Source organism: Geospiza fortis, unplaced genomic scaffold (assembly GCF_000277835.1).
Source record: "Geospiza fortis unplaced genomic scaffold, GeoFor_1.0 scaffold128, whole genome shotgun sequence".
Lineage (NCBI taxonomy): Eukaryota > Metazoa > Chordata > Aves > Passeriformes > Thraupidae > Geospiza > Geospiza fortis.
In genome coordinates, this window is record NW_005054420.1 from 2,350,588 (window position 1) to 2,367,956 (window position 17,369).

The 17,369-nt window shown below is 39.6% G+C and overlaps 2 protein-coding genes and 1 long non-coding RNA gene across 3 annotated transcripts in view; 1 reads left to right on the forward strand and 2 right to left on the reverse strand.

Annotated features, from left to right (window-relative positions):
- On the forward strand, positions 1–840 carry LOC115948520. The gene is made up of 2 exons (XR_004082339.1): positions 1–52; positions 164–840. It is a non-coding gene; the product is annotated as an uncharacterized LOC115948520 (long non-coding RNA).
- Positions 1–1,797, reverse strand: part of NR2C2 (nuclear receptor subfamily 2 group C member 2) — a 37,341-nt gene extending 35,544 nt beyond the window's left edge. Inside the window, exon 1 of the mRNA XM_031061636.1 lies at positions 1,746–1,797. The gene's annotated coding sequence lies outside the window, so the exon portion shown is untranslated. The remainder of the gene's footprint in view (positions 1–1,745) is intronic.
- A 2,444-nt stretch (positions 1,798–4,241) lies between these two features.
- Positions 4,242–17,369, reverse strand: part of FGD5 (FYVE, RhoGEF and PH domain containing 5) — a 69,044-nt gene continuing 55,916 nt past the window's right edge. Inside the window, 7 exon segments of the mRNA XM_031061631.1 lie at positions 4,242–6,386; positions 7,106–7,254; positions 8,922–9,050; positions 9,366–9,496; positions 11,499–11,601; positions 12,686–12,823; positions 14,913–15,012. Of these exon segments, the coding sequence (XP_030917491.1) occupies positions 6,350–6,386; positions 7,106–7,254; positions 8,922–9,050; positions 9,366–9,496; positions 11,499–11,601; positions 12,686–12,823; positions 14,913–15,012 (787 nt within the window). The 3' untranslated portion in view covers positions 4,242–6,349.

Here is a 17,369-nt window from a genome sequence, read left to right on the forward strand (position 1 = left end):
CGGGCCGCGGAAGTGCCGGCGGGAATCTGGCCTCCGGGGCAGTGAGGGGAAGGTACGTTCACCGCCTTTGTCCCTTTCCCTCGGGAGGCTCCTCAGGAGCCGGAAGCCCGAGGTCGCGGGTTGGCGGTGGCTGTCCAGTGCGCTGATGGTATTGCTGTTCCAGGTGTATCTTGGTTCTCGCTGAGGATGCAAAGGTGGGCTCACAATGGAGCAAGCTCTCACAAACGCCACCGCCAGACTGTTGAGATTTTATTTAATTTTGTAAAGTCAATGTCATTGATTAGGGCTCTTATGGCAAAGTTGGCTGTAAGTGAGGTATGTTGTACCTTCAAACACACAAATAGGCATGAAACAAGTTTGGGTGTAGCTGAGGTGATTTAAGAGTTTACCACCTTTCAATGCTTGTCTTCTTACAGGCTATCGGATGTTCACTCCCTGTCATAACTAGCTATCCTTAACCTACTCATATCAAAATGTTCTTAATGCTTCTAGTAGGTTTCCCTTGACTCTAATAATTTTTACAGAAGCTAATTTAAGGAGCAGTTAGATGAATAAGATAACACCTGAAAGAAAACATGTGGAAGAGATAGCAGTTAAATGCAACAATCACAGAAACAAGAGGTGCTGTTGACTATTCAGTATGTATGCTTTTTTTCTTTTTAATTTTTCTTTGGAAGGTTGTTTGTAGTTTTTTCTTAGAACTGACTCCTTGGTGTAAGAGTATGATTAATGTACTAGACCTACAAATTCCAGCGTTACTTTCACAGACCAGGAAATTAGTAACGCATGTGATGTGCAGATATGTTTGCAATACACAAATAAAGGAAAATGTTTCAAAAATGTCTATGGTGTTTACTGCTGTAATGTTAAATATGTGAAGAAATTTCAAATTCTCAAAATATGGACCTGCATACCTTTAGAAGCAGATATTTCTTTTAACTTCATAAAATGTACATCAAAGTGTGATCAAATGAAAGGAAAAATGGAAAATGCTGAAGCCAAATATAAATGGCTGCTTTCCCCCCTCAGTGTTTCCTGATGGGCAAGTTGAGGAAAGATTTAGAAGGCAGGAGGATTTGTCTCCTCCATCTTCTCCTCTTGTTTCTGCAACGTGGAGAAAGCTTTGCAGCAGTTTGAGCTCTGGTGGAGAGCAATCATACTTGCTATACAGCTCCACCGGGCATGCTAAGGTTGAAGAAAGCTGCATTAACATTGTGACAAATTTCGCTGTGGTTTTTGCAACAATTTCAACGAAGTGTAGAACTACAGTGTATGCCCTGAACTTATTTAATAAGCAAGATTGTATTAGATAATGCTGACATTTGCTAAATTTAGATACACAGATATATAAAGGAGTGCTAGTAAAAACTGCTTTTTGGCCTTAGCTATGATTGGACAGAAATTAATAGAAGATGCCAGAGGTGAAAAACATCAAAGAACACTGAGATTACTCTACAAGTCAAGGTTAATAACTAGACTGGCAGCAAAGAAAATAATTATATCTATCTACCACACAGTGGTGAGCTGACTGTGGATTGCAGCCACACGATAACCCAGTCACTCACTTTCCCCTCCTCTTCTATAGCAGGATGGGGAGAAAATGACATGAAAAAGCTCATAGGTCAAAATAAAGACAGAGTGATCACTTAAGAATTACTGTCGTGGGCAAAGCAGTCTTGGGGGAATTGTATCTAACTATCAGTTAAAATGGATGTGGATGGTGAGAAAGCCAAAAATTAACATACCACCTTCTCTAGCCACCGCTTTCTGCCAAGTGTAGTTTCACTCCCTCTCCCATCCGGCCCTCAGGGTATGGGCGATTCCAGCCGGCACGCGTCAGCTCCTACTTGCTCTTCTGCTCCTCACGGAGGGCTCCTGTCCTCATCCCGCAGGTCCTGCCGCGAGCGAGATCTGCACCAAGGGCCGCCCTCGTGACGGGACGACGGGCTGCTCTCCTCAGGGCCGCTCCCCTGACGGGACAACGGGCTGCTCTCCTCAGGGCCGCCCTCCTGAGGGGACAACAGTCTGCCCTCCTCAGGGCTGCCCTCCTGGCGGAGCACGGGCTGGCCCGAGGGGCCTCTCCTCGGGCCGCAGTTCCTGCCCGGGAAGAGTGAACTGCTCCCAGCCTTAGCTGAGAAAGGATTGTAGCGGTGGTCAGTTTCAAACGCACCTGCTGATAACAAGGACGTTTTAGCTCCTCCCATTAAATAGGATAGTTGCCTCAGAAGAAAAAATGAGGCAGCTACAAAGCTGCCATGCAAAAAGAGAAGGGATGAGTCCCTGTGGAAATTATTTCCTGCCCAGGAGAACGGACTAAATTCCCTACGGAACAGAGGTAAGATGTGTGTACTTCCAAGGAGGGAAGGAGGCTCTAGGCGTGGAAGGAGAGGACCTCTACAGTGAACTTGTGGGCTACAAGAGGCCAAAGCTCTCTCTCTGGCCATGGTGGTGGCAGTAAAAGTACATAATGGACTAAGAGGGATTAAAACTCGGTGTGTGCCATGTAGTATAAAATATAAATAGGGTTTGAGGTTATTCATGTGTTTTGAATGTTTGGGATAGACGGTACTGTAGAGCTTGGTTGTTTGGGGTTTTTATTAAGTTCTCATTTCAGTTGCTTAAAATTTATAGGAACTTTCAAGGTAAATTGTCAGAGCAGAACCAATACTTAGTATAGAAGAAATCAACAATTACAAGTGACTGACAAAGTTTTAACAGAACTGTTTGGTCTTGTTAATACCACATTCAATTTAAATCTCTCTTTTAAGTGTTAGCAGATGATTTTTAAAGTGTGAGTCCTCATGCCTTTCATTTGGGTTTGTGCTTGGCTGGGCAGTGTAGAAGGAAGCTGGTGGCCTCCACCAAGTGGGAGGTTTGCCCTCATTTCTCCATGTTTGTCTCTGAGCAAAAGTGAGTTTGCTGTCCGCTGTAGGTTTTGTTGATTGCAGAAAAATATCACTACATAAAATCATTAAGGCTGGGGAAGACCTCCATGATCATCAAGTTTTACCTTTGACCTCATACCACAATTCCCTGTAGTCTAGAAACTTTCTTGTCAAAATTTGATGAAAAGTGGTGTCACAGTGTTACCCAGGCTGAAGAATCACACTGCTTTTCATACACAGAAGCTTGTATGTTATGTTCTTAAGTTACTTGTGGAGTTAGACTAGTGTTTTTTTCCCTTAATATTTAAAGGAATACCTTTTCCCCTCACTGAATAGTCTCCTTCTTTCACCTTCCCAAGCAGTTATAGTCACTTAATGTTGTTACAGCCAACATAGTTTTTACTGCTTTCGTATCAAAGCAGCATGCAAATAGGAAAGCCTGGTTGGTATTCATAGCTGTGTGGTAAAAGCAGCAGAGAACCAGCTCAGGAAGGGTAGCAGTCCAAGGTCTTGACCAGCAGTGCTTGTGTAAGTGGTATAGCCTCTTGTTATGTTGGTATTCTCCATCTCCAAATGACTTTCACTTTGATTTGAAAAAAAATTTAATAACTTTTAAGTTTTAAGATTTTTAACTAGACATATACCATAAAATAGATCTAAATATTATTTGCAGATATTAACTAATAACCTTAATGTTTTTAATCAATCAATTAATAAACAGAAGAACTCTGAAACAAGAAATGGGAGAAGCTTGATCCCTGGTGTTGACTGAGCAGCTCGTACATTGTGACTTAGTGCTAAATTTTTTATCGTATTTGTGAAGACATGGAACAAAATTTTGTTTTGAAGGAGTAATATTAGCATTAAATTAGTAAGAAAAAGCTGTGTAAGTAAATGTCAGGTAGTAAACTGAGTGTACACCCCTATTTTAATATGTTAGCATTTTCTAAAAGGTGATTACTGGGTAACTCTGAAATGAAAATTTCTGTCTCTGGTGCCTATTAGCTTTGCTCAAATTCAGTTAACAGTAGGACTGAAATTGTGAGGACATTTTCTTTTTTTTTCTCTTTATGCTGCATTGAGACCATTTGTATCTGTAACTGAAATCAAGAATGAAGTAAAGTAGGTGGGTTTTACAGAAGATAAATCAGTGTGATTGAAACATGTCATCATACCAATTAGGTCTAAATCCTGTTTCTACCAGAAGGCCTCCAGTACCATCTTCAGATTTTATGCTTTTTCTTATTTGTCAGAGAACTGTTTAATAGGCAAGCGTCTGTTAACAGTAACTGAAACTGCAAAGCTGGAATTAAAGAGGGTAATAATGGTATAAAGGAAAGGCCTGTAGAACTGCAGTTATGTTTTGCTCTTTTATTTCTCTACATTACTTAAACCAATGTTTAATAGCACTGTATCTTATTTTTTACAACAAAATATTTTCATGTTCATTTCCTGCTTCTAACTGAAATCTTAATACAACAGTCCCTACATGTCAGCACATAAATCTTCATAATATTGTCATTCTGTAGTGAGTTTTGTTTTGTTTCAGACCATGGTTAGAGATCTTGCTCTGTATTCAATGTTGTCTTATTTTTCTTGTCAGTGCAAAATGTTTTCAAGGGGGGATAAACATTTACAGTGTATTGGTAGAAAGGCCATGGCTCTACATGAAACAAAGTTAACCTTGCTGTTCATCCATTAATTAAAGAATACAAAAGTTTTATTTTTCTCATTCTTGGTTTCTGTTTGCACAGATAATATATGCTTAATGTTGCAATGATAATATATGCTTAATGGAATGGTCAAAGTCAGATGTATTAAAAAAAAACCCAAAATGAGCTTTTTATTTAGTGGTAGATGTGTATTTGTTTCTTTAAGCTTGTTTATCCTGATGATAAACTGATCTACCTTACCATTTGGATATATATTGTAGACCTTTAAAAATATGGAAAATTCTAAAAAAATTGTTAGGGTCAAAAATTCAGATCTCCATTAAGTTCCTCGAAGAAAGGGAAAAATAAAAGCAATGAAAATTCCCACCAATATAATTTAATGTAAGTAAATTCTTGAGCATGTTATTTTTATATAGATATATTTTAATCATAGATGTCATTCTGTTCCTCAGTTAAATATTATGACTGAGGACAAAATCACTGCATTGCAATGATTAGAACATCACTTCTCAATCTTCTTTATAAAAACTCCCACTCAAAACATAAAAAACCCCACCGCAACAACAGTAACCAAAACAACAAAACAAAAAAAAACCCAAAAAAACCCCAAAAACCCACAGCAAACCAAAACAACAACAAAAAAATCACAACAAAAAAACCAAACCCAAACCAAACAAAAAACCCTACCCCCAAATTCCAGAGATCTGTATCCTCAGCTGGTGTAAAACACCACAGCAGTCTGACATAGGACAGGTGTGGCCACAGGAGTTCCAAATTACTCCAGCAGAGCAGGTTCAGACAAGTGCATTTCAGTCCACCCAGCATATTTAAAATGCTGTGCTGGTTATGTGGATCAACTTTTGATGACATTTTTCGTAACAAGAACAGCAGAAACAACAGGAAATTTGAAAATAAAGATACAGTATTTAAATAGATGATAAAAATATTAATACTACTAGGTAGATGTGTTAAATAAAAATTGTCTGTAGTTTAATAATAAATTAAAAATAACCTTTGGGTTTGAGTCTGAAGTATTTAGAGAGATATAATTCAGCATCTGGCTCTGTAGAGTTACTGGAGTGCATTTCAAAGTACTGCAGTGATAGGAAACTAAACCTTTAACATAAATGAAATGGTGATTTGTGTAAAATTATAAATTGATAGTAAGTAACTATGTTGGATCATAGTCAGTGAAGTGTTGGTAGACCAGGTAAATTGTGTTTTTCCTTCATTTTCTGTGGAAACAATATAGCATATGCAGGGCATAATTTCATGCTGGTGCCTATTAATGGACAACTAATAAATCAAGCCACAGAACTCCTTAGAAACATGAAGAAAATGAGGCTGTAGTTCTATAAAAAATGATAAAGTGCTTTAAATGATCATTTGTTGTTTACTGCATTGTTTCTCATGTCACAGTAGACATCAAAACCAACCCAATGAGATACAACAGTGCTCTGGAATAAGTAAAACTGAGTCTGTTACTTACTGTAGTCAATATTTCCAAGTCTTGATGTTAAACTTAGTTTACTGTGGGACCAGAAGAGAAGCTTATAGTACAGGCTGAACTTGCACAGACATAAAGATCACCATAAATAATCTCTTGATATTTTCATTTGCAACAATGTGTATGTAAGAAGAAGGAAGAAAAAGAGCAAGCTGGAAACGGTTCAGATCCAGTGTGTGGGGCCAGTGGGCCTGAAATACACTGTTCAGTTTTGTAAGTCAGAAGAGTGTTGCTGGAAATTTATAGATCTGAGAATTTATTCCAAGTTCATTGAGTGAAAGCTGCTATAATATGGATGCTTCTTCCATGGCTTCAATCCACCTAAAAAGTAGAGGAAAGAAAAATGGTACATACAAATTTTTTTTTGCATTTTAAGAAAAATAATTACTTTAAGAACATAAAGCATTGAAGAAGACTGTATTTTCCATCCCAGCTCTAATGAGGAACAATAGTTCTGTGATTAAAGCGGGGAGCTGAGTACTGGGACTCTTGCTTTCTAGTACAGTCTTGACCAGTCATTTATTGTAAAATCTCAAAGTCAGGGATGTCTTAGAATAGGAAAGATGAATCTGGCAAAGTATGATTTAAAGCAACAAAACCTCCTATAAATACTAATTTCTTTTTCTATGTGTCTCAGGGTGCTGGGTTTTTATTACAAATCTTGTGACTATCTTATTATGTGAAAGCAGTAACATTAGAGTGGGAAATCCAAACAACTATTTGTGGATGAGAAAACTAAGGAATGGGTAAATTTAACATATAAATTGGAAGTTTTTCTACAGTAATCACTTTTGACAGACTTCTATCTATGACTCTTGAGGCTCAGTCTCTTCTTTACCTACAGAAGGGAGCAAATTCTCCTTCCTGAAGGAACTGAAAAGCACTAGGTAGATTTTTAATGTCAGTCAGGCCAGTCACATGCAATCTGGCTTAATCAAAATTCTGAAAGCTGTTTCATCTGTTACAAAGGCATTCTGAAGTGAAGGAGGGAAAAATCCCCACATAAGCTCACTGGCTAATGTGGAAGTCTATCCCCATACCTATGTGCTGAATTGTTATCCTCTGCTCGGAAGCTATAAAAGAGCGTCTGCTTGTGGTAGAGATGAAAAACTGTATCCATGCTTCCTTCCTCCTTTTCTGGAGCAATGGTGAAACCCAACAAAGGCAAACTTTCTGTAGCAACTTTGTCCTGAAAGTGAAGAAGCAAACCAAAATGTAGAGAGAAGGCTTGTAACAGTTTGACAGCTCTTTCTGAAAAGCAAATAATGCAACCCCTCTGTGACAGTTCTGCAAAAGCGGTAGTGTGGATGTTCTGCTGGACACATGGCTTTTAACCCAAATAAGAACAGTGCCTGTGTACTGCGTATGTTTTATCTACTCTGAGTCTTGAACACCAGCTCTCAAAGTCCAGTTCTTCATGATCATCCACATGGCCATGAAGGTCAAATTAGCCATTCCTTTAATGGCTGCTTTTGACATTATGGTCCAGGAGGCAAACTTGAGATTACTAAGAGTACAGCAGCAGTTCTGAAAGCCTGAGACTCACTTCCAGTTATGTTTCTTTCAATCATTTTTATTTGCTGGCTGCAAGTAGTGGTTCTTGTGGTAGCTTGTCATTTCTTTTCACAGCGCGAGTGACTTTTTTAGAAATCTGCCCTTTCTCAAGCTGCACACATGCTTTCCAAAAGGCTGCTTGGAAATTTCCTAGTTAGTAATGTAATTAATCATTAATTTACTCCCATGAATTTTGCTTGGTAGACACAGCTTTGTACGAGTCTAAGAAAACCATAAGGCTTAATGAAATTGCAGTTAAGCTGTTACTGATAGCTGCAGTTTTTGGTCACTACATTTAGGTAGATTATATGTGTATATTGCCTTCGCCTCTGCTTTTAGAAGGTATATTGCAGCCTAGGAATGTAAAGTTACCCATTATTGCTTTTTTCCTATTGTTGAATGAGAAATAATCACTTTTAAGGTTAAAAGAGATAAGGCAATTGTGTTGGATACAGAATTTGATGCTAACGGTCTGAACTGCTGGTTTTGGCCATGAATCCTTTTGTGACTCAATCTCCTTATCTGTTTAAAGGGGACAACATTGCTTCATGTAACCAGCACAGGTGATGGTGATTCAAGTTTAAATATCTGATGTTTTCAAAGTATTCTAAAGGCTTAAAGTACCAAGCATTGCTTTGACAGGTTTTGGCATTCTATATCCTTTATTTGAGCAAAATGAATTTTTATGGTTTTGCTTATGAAATCTATCAATTATAACCAAACTTTATATCACACTTCAAGTTCATCTGTATTACAGCTATTATATAATAAGAAAAGGGATAAAATACATAAAAATTATCTAGCTGATACCCAGCCTCCTTGACTGTAAGGAAGAGCTTGCTGGCCAACACAGAAGGCATTGTTCTCACTTCTGCCTCCTGTCTTTCTCTGTTGGTGCTAGTTGGACAAGCATGTCTTATCTATATTTGCCAAACTACAAGATCCTCCTCCCCACCCAAAATGGATCATAGTACTCTCCCTCTACAAAAATATGTGACAGTTACTAAGTGCACCAGAGAACACTGAAGGATCTTGAAGTCTTTAGGTGTAAATATGTATGTTAAGGTTCCCAGTGGTTGACAATTTGTAATAGTATGAATAATACGAAATCAAATAATGAAGGGCAGCATGTGACAGGTCCAGCTAGGCCTGTGGCCAAGTCAGTCTGTTAGGACCAGGTCTCAGAAGCAGGCAGTTGGAAGAACTACCATTTATACCTTGCCCATTTACTGGTCTCCTGCCTGTAGGAAACAAAGAAGGAGTCTCAGACAGAAAACTATTTCAAGACAGATTGCACAGTACCTCGTTTGCTAGGTAGGTGTAGAGGACTTTGCCTTTGATAACAAACCAGCGTTTCTTCCAGTGTCTTTTGCCTCCCTTACATCTGCTGAGGTAACCACTGATGGTAGCTCCCTCTCCTGAGGCTGCCACCTGGAGCACGGTAGGAGAAATCAGGATTTGTAACAGTAAAGTTTTTTCCCCTCTTGATTATGCATGTTTGCATCACACCAACCACTAAGTGAAACCTTTTAGTGGGCTCAAGACACTTCTGTGCTATCTCCAGAGCTCAGAGTATTTTTGTGAACACTACTGTGAAAAGCAAAAAAAAAGAAATTGCATAATGAAAGTAAACCAAGGCATGTGCTGAGCCCACTGCACACAGTTTAATTTAAAAACATAGCTGCTGAAATATGAGCTCACAGTTTTCTATAGTTCCTTGCCTTTCTCAGGCAGCTTGGTTCCTACCTCCATGAGAGCTGAAGGGATTTTCTTCTGTTTCTTAAAAGATGAATAATGAATATTGTGGAAAACAGAGGAGAAGGCACTGCTTGAACACCTAGATGAAGCTGGAGGGAAGCTCACACTTAGTGGCCGCTCTGCAAGATTAAGAAAATTCAGAAAGGGAAGGGGGAAATGGATAAGTTGGTATATATCAGGCTAGGGTAGAGACATGATACACTAATATAAATAACTACAGAACATGCAATGCCTCCTTTATACACAGTTTTTATTTTAGCCTTTCTTTCAAATCACCTTTTTAAGTCTCATGAGCGGGTTCCATGGCACCCTCAGTTAATGGTACTAACCTAAAGTTTCTTGAAAAGGCCTGCAAGACAGCTGGAAAAGCTCAAAACACAGCTTGGTTTCTTCTTGTTTAAAATGAGCATTAAGCAAATGGTTTTGACATCTTTCTCCTTTATGTTCTGTAACACCTTTCCAGGATAGATTCACTAATGCAACATTCTTTCTGTATGAACCATTCATTCTCTTTGAATTGTACATGGGACACAGTTATTCTATATCTGAAAATTTCCATTAGGCCCATGTGTCCGAGTTCTTATCTTCATGATTTAATTTCTGGCAACACATTATTTGAAAGCTCTTAGTAAAGCATAGCATTAGTTTAGCACAAATCTGAGTTACTGTTTCTGGACACACATTGGCTGGGGGATGCTTTTTTTGGCTGTTGTGACAGCATCTGTTTATGTGTTTTCTTGGCTAGCATGAATTTCTTTAATCAGAAGGGAAAAACGAAGCTTCATCTGCCCATGCCTTTTTTTCCTGGCAATGTAGTAAGCTTACTTTTAGAGACTGTCTACATGAGTAGTTGTGCAAGAAAATTATTTCCTGTTCACTCTCTGTTCATATATCTGTAACCCCTCTCCCCCTTTTGTCTTTTATTTGGATGTGTACTTAAATCAGAAGAGACTTATATAGTAGGATAATAATACAAAGTTCTAGATAGGCAGTAGCTCTTCTGCTTTGAATTCATACTTTCATCTGTAACTAGATAAACTCGCCTTGTAGAGCAGCTCTTAGTGACTCTGCACTTAGCCTTAGTATTTCTTTTTGTAAAAGCAACAACATGGATGAGGACAGTGAAGAATGACAAAGACATTTTATTTTAATGGATAATTAATTAGAAATGACAGGGAATAGTTATCACCTATAATTACATCACAAAATAAAATAGTTCAGTTACGAAGAACCTACCACAATCTAGTGCAATTGCTTGACCAATTAAGGGTTGCCCAAACATTAAAACATGTTATTAAGGGCATTGTTTAAATGTCTCTTAAACACTGACAGGCAGGGGGTATAGATCACCTCTCTAGAAAGCCTGTTCCAATGTTTGGCCACCCTCTGGTAAAATAAAGGTTTCCTCATATCAAGTCAGAGCCTTCCCTGCTGAAGTGCTGAACCTTTCTCATGTGTCTTGTCACTGGAGCAGAGGGAGAAGAGATCAGCACCATTGTTTCCATGTCTCCTCCTGAGGAAGCTTCCAAGAGCACCTTCCAGACTTCTTATCTTCAAAGGAGGCAAACTCAGTCCTCAGCTGCTCCTCGTAGGACATTGTTTTTATCATTATTCTGGTTTATCCAAAGGCTAGAGGAGGTCTCAGAGAACTAGCTTATAATCATAGAATCCCAGAATGTTTTGAGTTGGAAGAGACCTTAAACTTCATCTTGTTCCATCCCCTGCCATGGGCAGGGATGCCTTTCACTAGATGAGGTGGCTACAAGGTTGGTCCAACCAGGCCTGGAACACTTCCAAGGGACAGGGCAGCTGCAACTTCTCCAGGAAACTTGTGCCAGGGCCTCATCACCCTCTGAGCAAAGAATTTCTTCTGTAGAGCTAATCTAAGTTTCCTCTGTTCCAGTCTGAAAAAACAGTTTGCTAAACTTGATTTTATGGCTCACTAAGCAGTTTTAGCTGCTCTAGAGCCTGGCTCTCCCAGAACCTCAGTACACATGCCTCAAACTTGAAATGAGGAATACTATTTAACAAAACACAATACAGAAGGCAGGTCCTAAATCATCCCCATTATACAAGCAGGAAATAGATTTGTCAGTTTTGTGAAGAATGAAGGAATCTTACCTCTTTTCTTAAGTTCCACATAGCAGCTATCACAGACTTTGGCTGCTTGATCTTTGAGGTACTTCATAGGGTACTTGTTTCTTGAACAATTTCGACATACAATCTGTTTCAGCAAGAGGAGAGGCACATAAATACAATAGAAGTTTATAGACATGCACATACAAAACAAATCCCCTGAGCTGGCTGGGAGAGGAAGTTGGATAGTGGACCAGACATGACTCTCTCCTGAATCTGTGGCAGTCAGGAAACGCCTGCTGATTGAAATGTGATTGCTGTAGCTTTACACTGTTGTAAGCCAAGCAGAATTGATCACTGTATTTGGTTGCACGCCATTACTGTGTCCTTCTCTCCAGGAATTTACACCTTCCCACCACTGAATCACAGAAAGACCACTTTAATATGACTTCTCTTTTTGTAGCTTTGTAAGTAACATTGTTTTCTTAAACAAGTTTGTGTGCTCTTCCAAACCCTGTGTATGTACGGATTGATTTTCTCAGTGGAATTAGGAAAAAAGATTAAGTTAAATGCTTTTTTATCCTATCAAAAATTGCTGTTGGTTTTATTAAAATAAATTTTAAAATCAGTTTAAAAGACAGCAGTGGTTTAAAACAGGACTGCAGTTTTATGTATACAGGCAAATCTCTTTAGTCAGAGGTCAAGGGATAAAACCAGGAAAGCTTATAGATCCCCTGAGCTTTAGGGCAAAAGGCAACAGCTCTTTGGAGCACAGAGGAAACATTCCCTTTAGTCACCGATCAAACCATGCTCTGCTGCTGAGTTTCTTCACTTTCCTTGGAAGATCATTTTGCCAGCTGTCATTAGGGACAGGACATGGTGTAGTTGTGCTGCTGCTCTGGTCCAGAACAGAGCCTGTATTTTTAGTCTATTTCTTCATTGTCTCTAGAGCTAGCTGTGTGTTAGACAAAAGGGCTGCACTCAACAACAATTATCCTGTCAGCCTTTAACAACTAGCCTTTAGGAGGTAATTTGACCTTAAGGCAAAGTTACTGTTATTCCTTCTAGTAACAGTAGAAACCTAACTAGCTAATTTAGCAAAGCACTCACTGGTTCTGTTAGAAGCTGAATTGTCATCTTGATGTTGCTGCAAATTTTCAGGTTACAGCAGCAGCCGCCAGTGTCCTAGAGGTGTGAATAAAACCCCCTTGAGAAGCTCGCACAGCTCTTACCTTCCCACAGGCATGGCAATGATGTCGCCTCAAAGTGAGGGTAAAGTCACAGCCACAGTTCATGCACATCATGACATGGGACACAGGCACCAGTGTAGGAGGCCTCTCACCCAAGGGTATTCCAAGCCTTTCCCTTAGCTTAAAATCAAAGAAGAATAAATGAAGAAGCATCCACACTTCCTTAAGTCCACTTAGTCAGCCCTGTTGCATTACATACAATTCTCTCATTTCAGTCTACCTTCACCTACTAAGATCCCCAAATTTTCTCATTCTTAGTGCACTTCTATAAGTGACATACAGCTGCTTCAGCATTGAAAGATTAGCACACACTGCTGGTAAAGCCAGAGTCACAAAAAGTAAAATCCGCATAAATCTATTTTTGGTCAGGCCCTGACACTCTTCCACATCAGAAAAGCATCTGACTAATTGCATATGAAAATTGCAGGTAGGAACATGACTTAAAAACATCTTTTTGTTAGCAGCTTTTGAAATGATATCCAAAAAAAGCTCTACAACCTTAAATCCAAAAAGCCCCTGAGCTCTTTGTCATTACACCTTGGGACAGCTGTGTGATAAGGGAAGGGAGGATAAAGAAAACAGTAGAGCCAAAGATGAATTTACCCCACTCCAAATCTGATCCACGCTTTCTGGTTGATCTCAATATGTGTAAGCAGTTCTGGAAAATGTATTTGCTGTTCCTAGTTCTTGAAATGCATCACATGACAGTGATGTTCAGGTGCCTTTGCTCCAAGCCCAGGGAGCCACGATCAGTGTGGAACTGAATGCAAGCTAACAAGGTGTGCTACTTGAGGTTCAGCACCAAAGTATTATGAGTGCCCCATTGTGATTTCACAACTGCTCAGCATTTGGCACAAGTAGGACAAATTTTGTGCTTTTGAAGGATTGTTTCCTGTATGGAAATTAGACTTCTGCCAACACACAGGATCTAATCAGACAAATCAAATTCCTCCAAGTTTCTCCATGCGCACATTCAAACTTATACCAGAGGCAGAGATGCAAAATAAATTATTGTTTCATTTGTTGAAAAAGGATTTGGTTTAGATTAAACCGACTAATTTAAAATGTTTTTTCTGTTAAATATTTGAAAGTAGATTTGAATACAGGCCTGAAAAAAGTCCAATTTGTTTTTGAATTATTTTTTACTTTCTGAGGTCTTAAAAAATTAATTTATAGAATGGTTGAATTTGGAAAGGAACTCTGAAGATCACCTGGTTCAACCACTCTGCTCAGGCAAAGCCACATAGTGGCAGTTGGCAAGAACTGTGTATGGGTGTCTTCTGAACATCTCCAAGGATGGAGACTCCACAACATCCTCAGGAAGCCCTGGGTGCCAATGCTCAGTCACCCTCAGGCTGAAAAAGTGTTTGCTGCTGTTTGAAGAAACTTACTGTGTTTCAGTTTGTGGCCACTGCCTCTACTCTTGTCACTGGACACCACTGAGAAGACCCCAGCTTCTTATTCTTTGTGCCCTCCAGGTATTCATACAGTAGATGATCCCTGAGCCTTCTCTTCTCCTGGCTGAACAGTCCCATCTTTCTCAGCCTTTTCTCCTGTCTGAGGTGCTCCAGTCCCTTATCAGCTTTGCTGCCCTTTCTTGACTCTTCCCAAGGTTTCCATGTGTCATACTGAGGAGCCCAGCATTGGACACAGCACTCCAGATGTGGCCTCACCAGCACTCTTTTGTATTTAGTAAAACTGAGGCTCTATGTAATCTAAAATAGCTTTTTAAATTTTTATCAGATGCAGGTTTTGCCTCCTTAACTGGGAGTAGAATAACTGAAAATAATGAGATAATAATATGCATAATTGCACTGGTATAATTTCAATATTGCTGGTGGGGTTTGCACTGATAGTGACTTTATTGTGTATATGATATTAGTGTAATTAATGGGTAGGTTTTTTTTAAATCTATGAAGTTTGTAGCTATTTTTAATAAATAGAAAATAACTACTTGTTTGTTGTTTAGGACAAAACAATCTTCTTCCAGAAGAATTAAGCAAAGGCCACAGAGTATGGAGTGTGATTAATATTTCAGAGGTGGCCCGTGAGCTGTGATGAGTTTCACTGTTCAAGCTTGGCATGCTTATTTAAATGAAAATAGAATGTATGGCTACTAGGAACTCCATATTGTACAACCCTCCTCCTTTCGTCTCTGTCTTTCTCTCCCTTCCCTTTTCAAGCATTGAAAGATTTGGCCTCCTTTTACCTCCACGCTACTGTGGAAAGTCGAAGTCTTGTGAGCTTTGCAGTCATCTGGGATGTGTTTGGTGATGCAGCTGTACCAGTCATCCCTTTCTGAGCAAGAGCTGGGGAATGAAATACAGCAGAGCAGTAAATGCCATGTACAGCAGGGACTGAAACAAACTGATCAGAGGAGAAAAGTTTCACTTCATGAATGTTTGCTTTTCCCCACTACTGCACTGAACTTGTAATTTTCTGACCAGGAACAAAATTGACTGTTGGACATATTCAGAGTGATGATTAGTGTAGCTCCATGCTTAGGACTGTGACTGAGAAGGAACCAAATACCCAGAAATTTTTTCAAAGTAGTCTCTGGCTTTGTATAAGCTGCTCAATCCTGGATCACACAGGACAATATGAAGTGGCTCTTTTTGTCCTGTCTTTTTGTCCTTGTCTGCCCTATCTTTTAGGCACTCTAGTGCATGGAGTGTTGCTCAAAACAAGCGTGTTTATGCTCATCTCTACAGTGGGCTGCTTAGGTGAATTGCATATTGGGAAATGCAGAAGTGTATTGCCCACGGTAGAGGTGTGAATGATTCATTTTCCTTTAGCTTCTTCACAGACAGCCTCCAGTCTCCTGGAACAGAAGAAGCCAGGATAGCAATTATTGAAGGAAGCTGGGTGTTCCCTGGAGTTGCAGTTACCCGTGGAGGCCAGTAATTCTCCAGACTGGCCCCTAGATGCCCCCTGTGGACAAGGCAAACCAGCAAGCACTTCGCATTTGCCTGCTAGTCCAGCTTTCCCCAAAAACCAGCAGGGTGGGTTCCTGTTATTTTACAGATGCATTTGCCGTGTTACAGCTGTGAGGTATCCTGCCTGGTTTTTCTGCTGTGATTTCAAACTGTGCACTTCCTGTTCATCTGAAACTCTGCACAGCTCTAGTGGTTTCTAGCCTGTCGCTGGAGAGAATGCAACTCAGTGTGGTCTCCCCTTTCCAGATCATACCAGCCACTCACGTTAAAGCTACCCACTAGACTTTGTTGTAAAAACTAGCAGTGGCATCATTGCCAGCTGCTGTTCAGCTGTCATTTCCTCACACTGTCCTCATGAAGACCACCAAACAAGACATCTGAGAACAATTTGCGTTTTGTGGTCTTAAAAAAAAAAAAAAAAGGAGCACAAAAAGAGAGGAAATGCCAGATTTCCAGATTTTCTTGATGATCTTTGACTTGGCATCCCTCTGCACTATCAGCATAAGCCCTTGTCTGACAAACATCAGCCTGTGCAAAATTCAACAAGCCTGGAGCAGAAACTCTGAGCTAGTGTAGGTACTACAAATGGGGTAGCTTCCTCTGGAAGCCAAGGAGCTAAGTTACAAGAGATCACCTCTGTCAAGAGTCACACTACTAGTCATAGAATCCCAGAATGGTTTGGGTTGGAAAAGACCTTAAAGATCATCTCATGACATGGGCAGGGACACCTTTCCCTAGACCAGGTTGCTCAGAGCTCTATTTAGCCTAGTCACTCCTTATTACTACCAAAGTTACCACCTGTCAAATTACACTTTCTAAGAAATCTGAAGATGTCTGTATCTTCCAGACAAATCATGTTCACTGCCTAGAAAACACTAAAAGAAGTCCTGATTTTCCTGATTTAAACATTTGTCTTGCTAATTCTTTAATGGAAATTCTCTTCACTTGAGAATTAAGATATAATTTAAAAACCCAAAAGAAACACAAAGGAAATCATGGCCCATATAGTGGTGGAAATTAAAGCCACTTTAGGAAAGACAGGTAAGAAGGACAACATACTAGCAAAAGTCTGATATCTAATTGGCCCCTAAAGCCTCTTTTCCACTCAATTAAAAATACCTAGGAAGTAATTACAGGTTTTTAGTGACTAAATGTGGGAATAACACCCATATGCTGATAAGTAAAATCAATTATGTCAATTTGCATAGGCTTGTTCTTAATTAGATATTTGACTGGTTGCATGAAAGCTCAGCAGAGTTTTTCCTGAACCTCTGACACTCAGATGCTCAGCCCTTAATCCACCATTGCCACATTTGGTCCTTGTAGGATTTTTGGGATGCATCTTCTGTGCTGAGCTATCAGCTATCCATGTCAGCTCATGTATTCATCATTAAGCAAACAGAGAGAGGGGGTCAAGTTGCCACTGCATTTCACTAGACAGCAGGGGACATTCACAGAGCAAAGAAATTGGACCAGGATGGGATTTTGTCAGAGCGCTACCACTATCGCTTTAAATTAGCCTTGCAGGAGATAATATTGACTGTATTATCCTAATATTTTCTCTGGTATTTTATATAAGCACCACAGAGTTATACCTGTGTCCAAGATTAATATTTTTGAATGTAAATAAAGATATAAGAGCATATGAGCCTTCTCCATAAAGGTGTTGTGCTCAAATCTGTTAGTAGCTCCCTGCTAAACCAATAACATGGCTCTTCAGGTGAATGAGC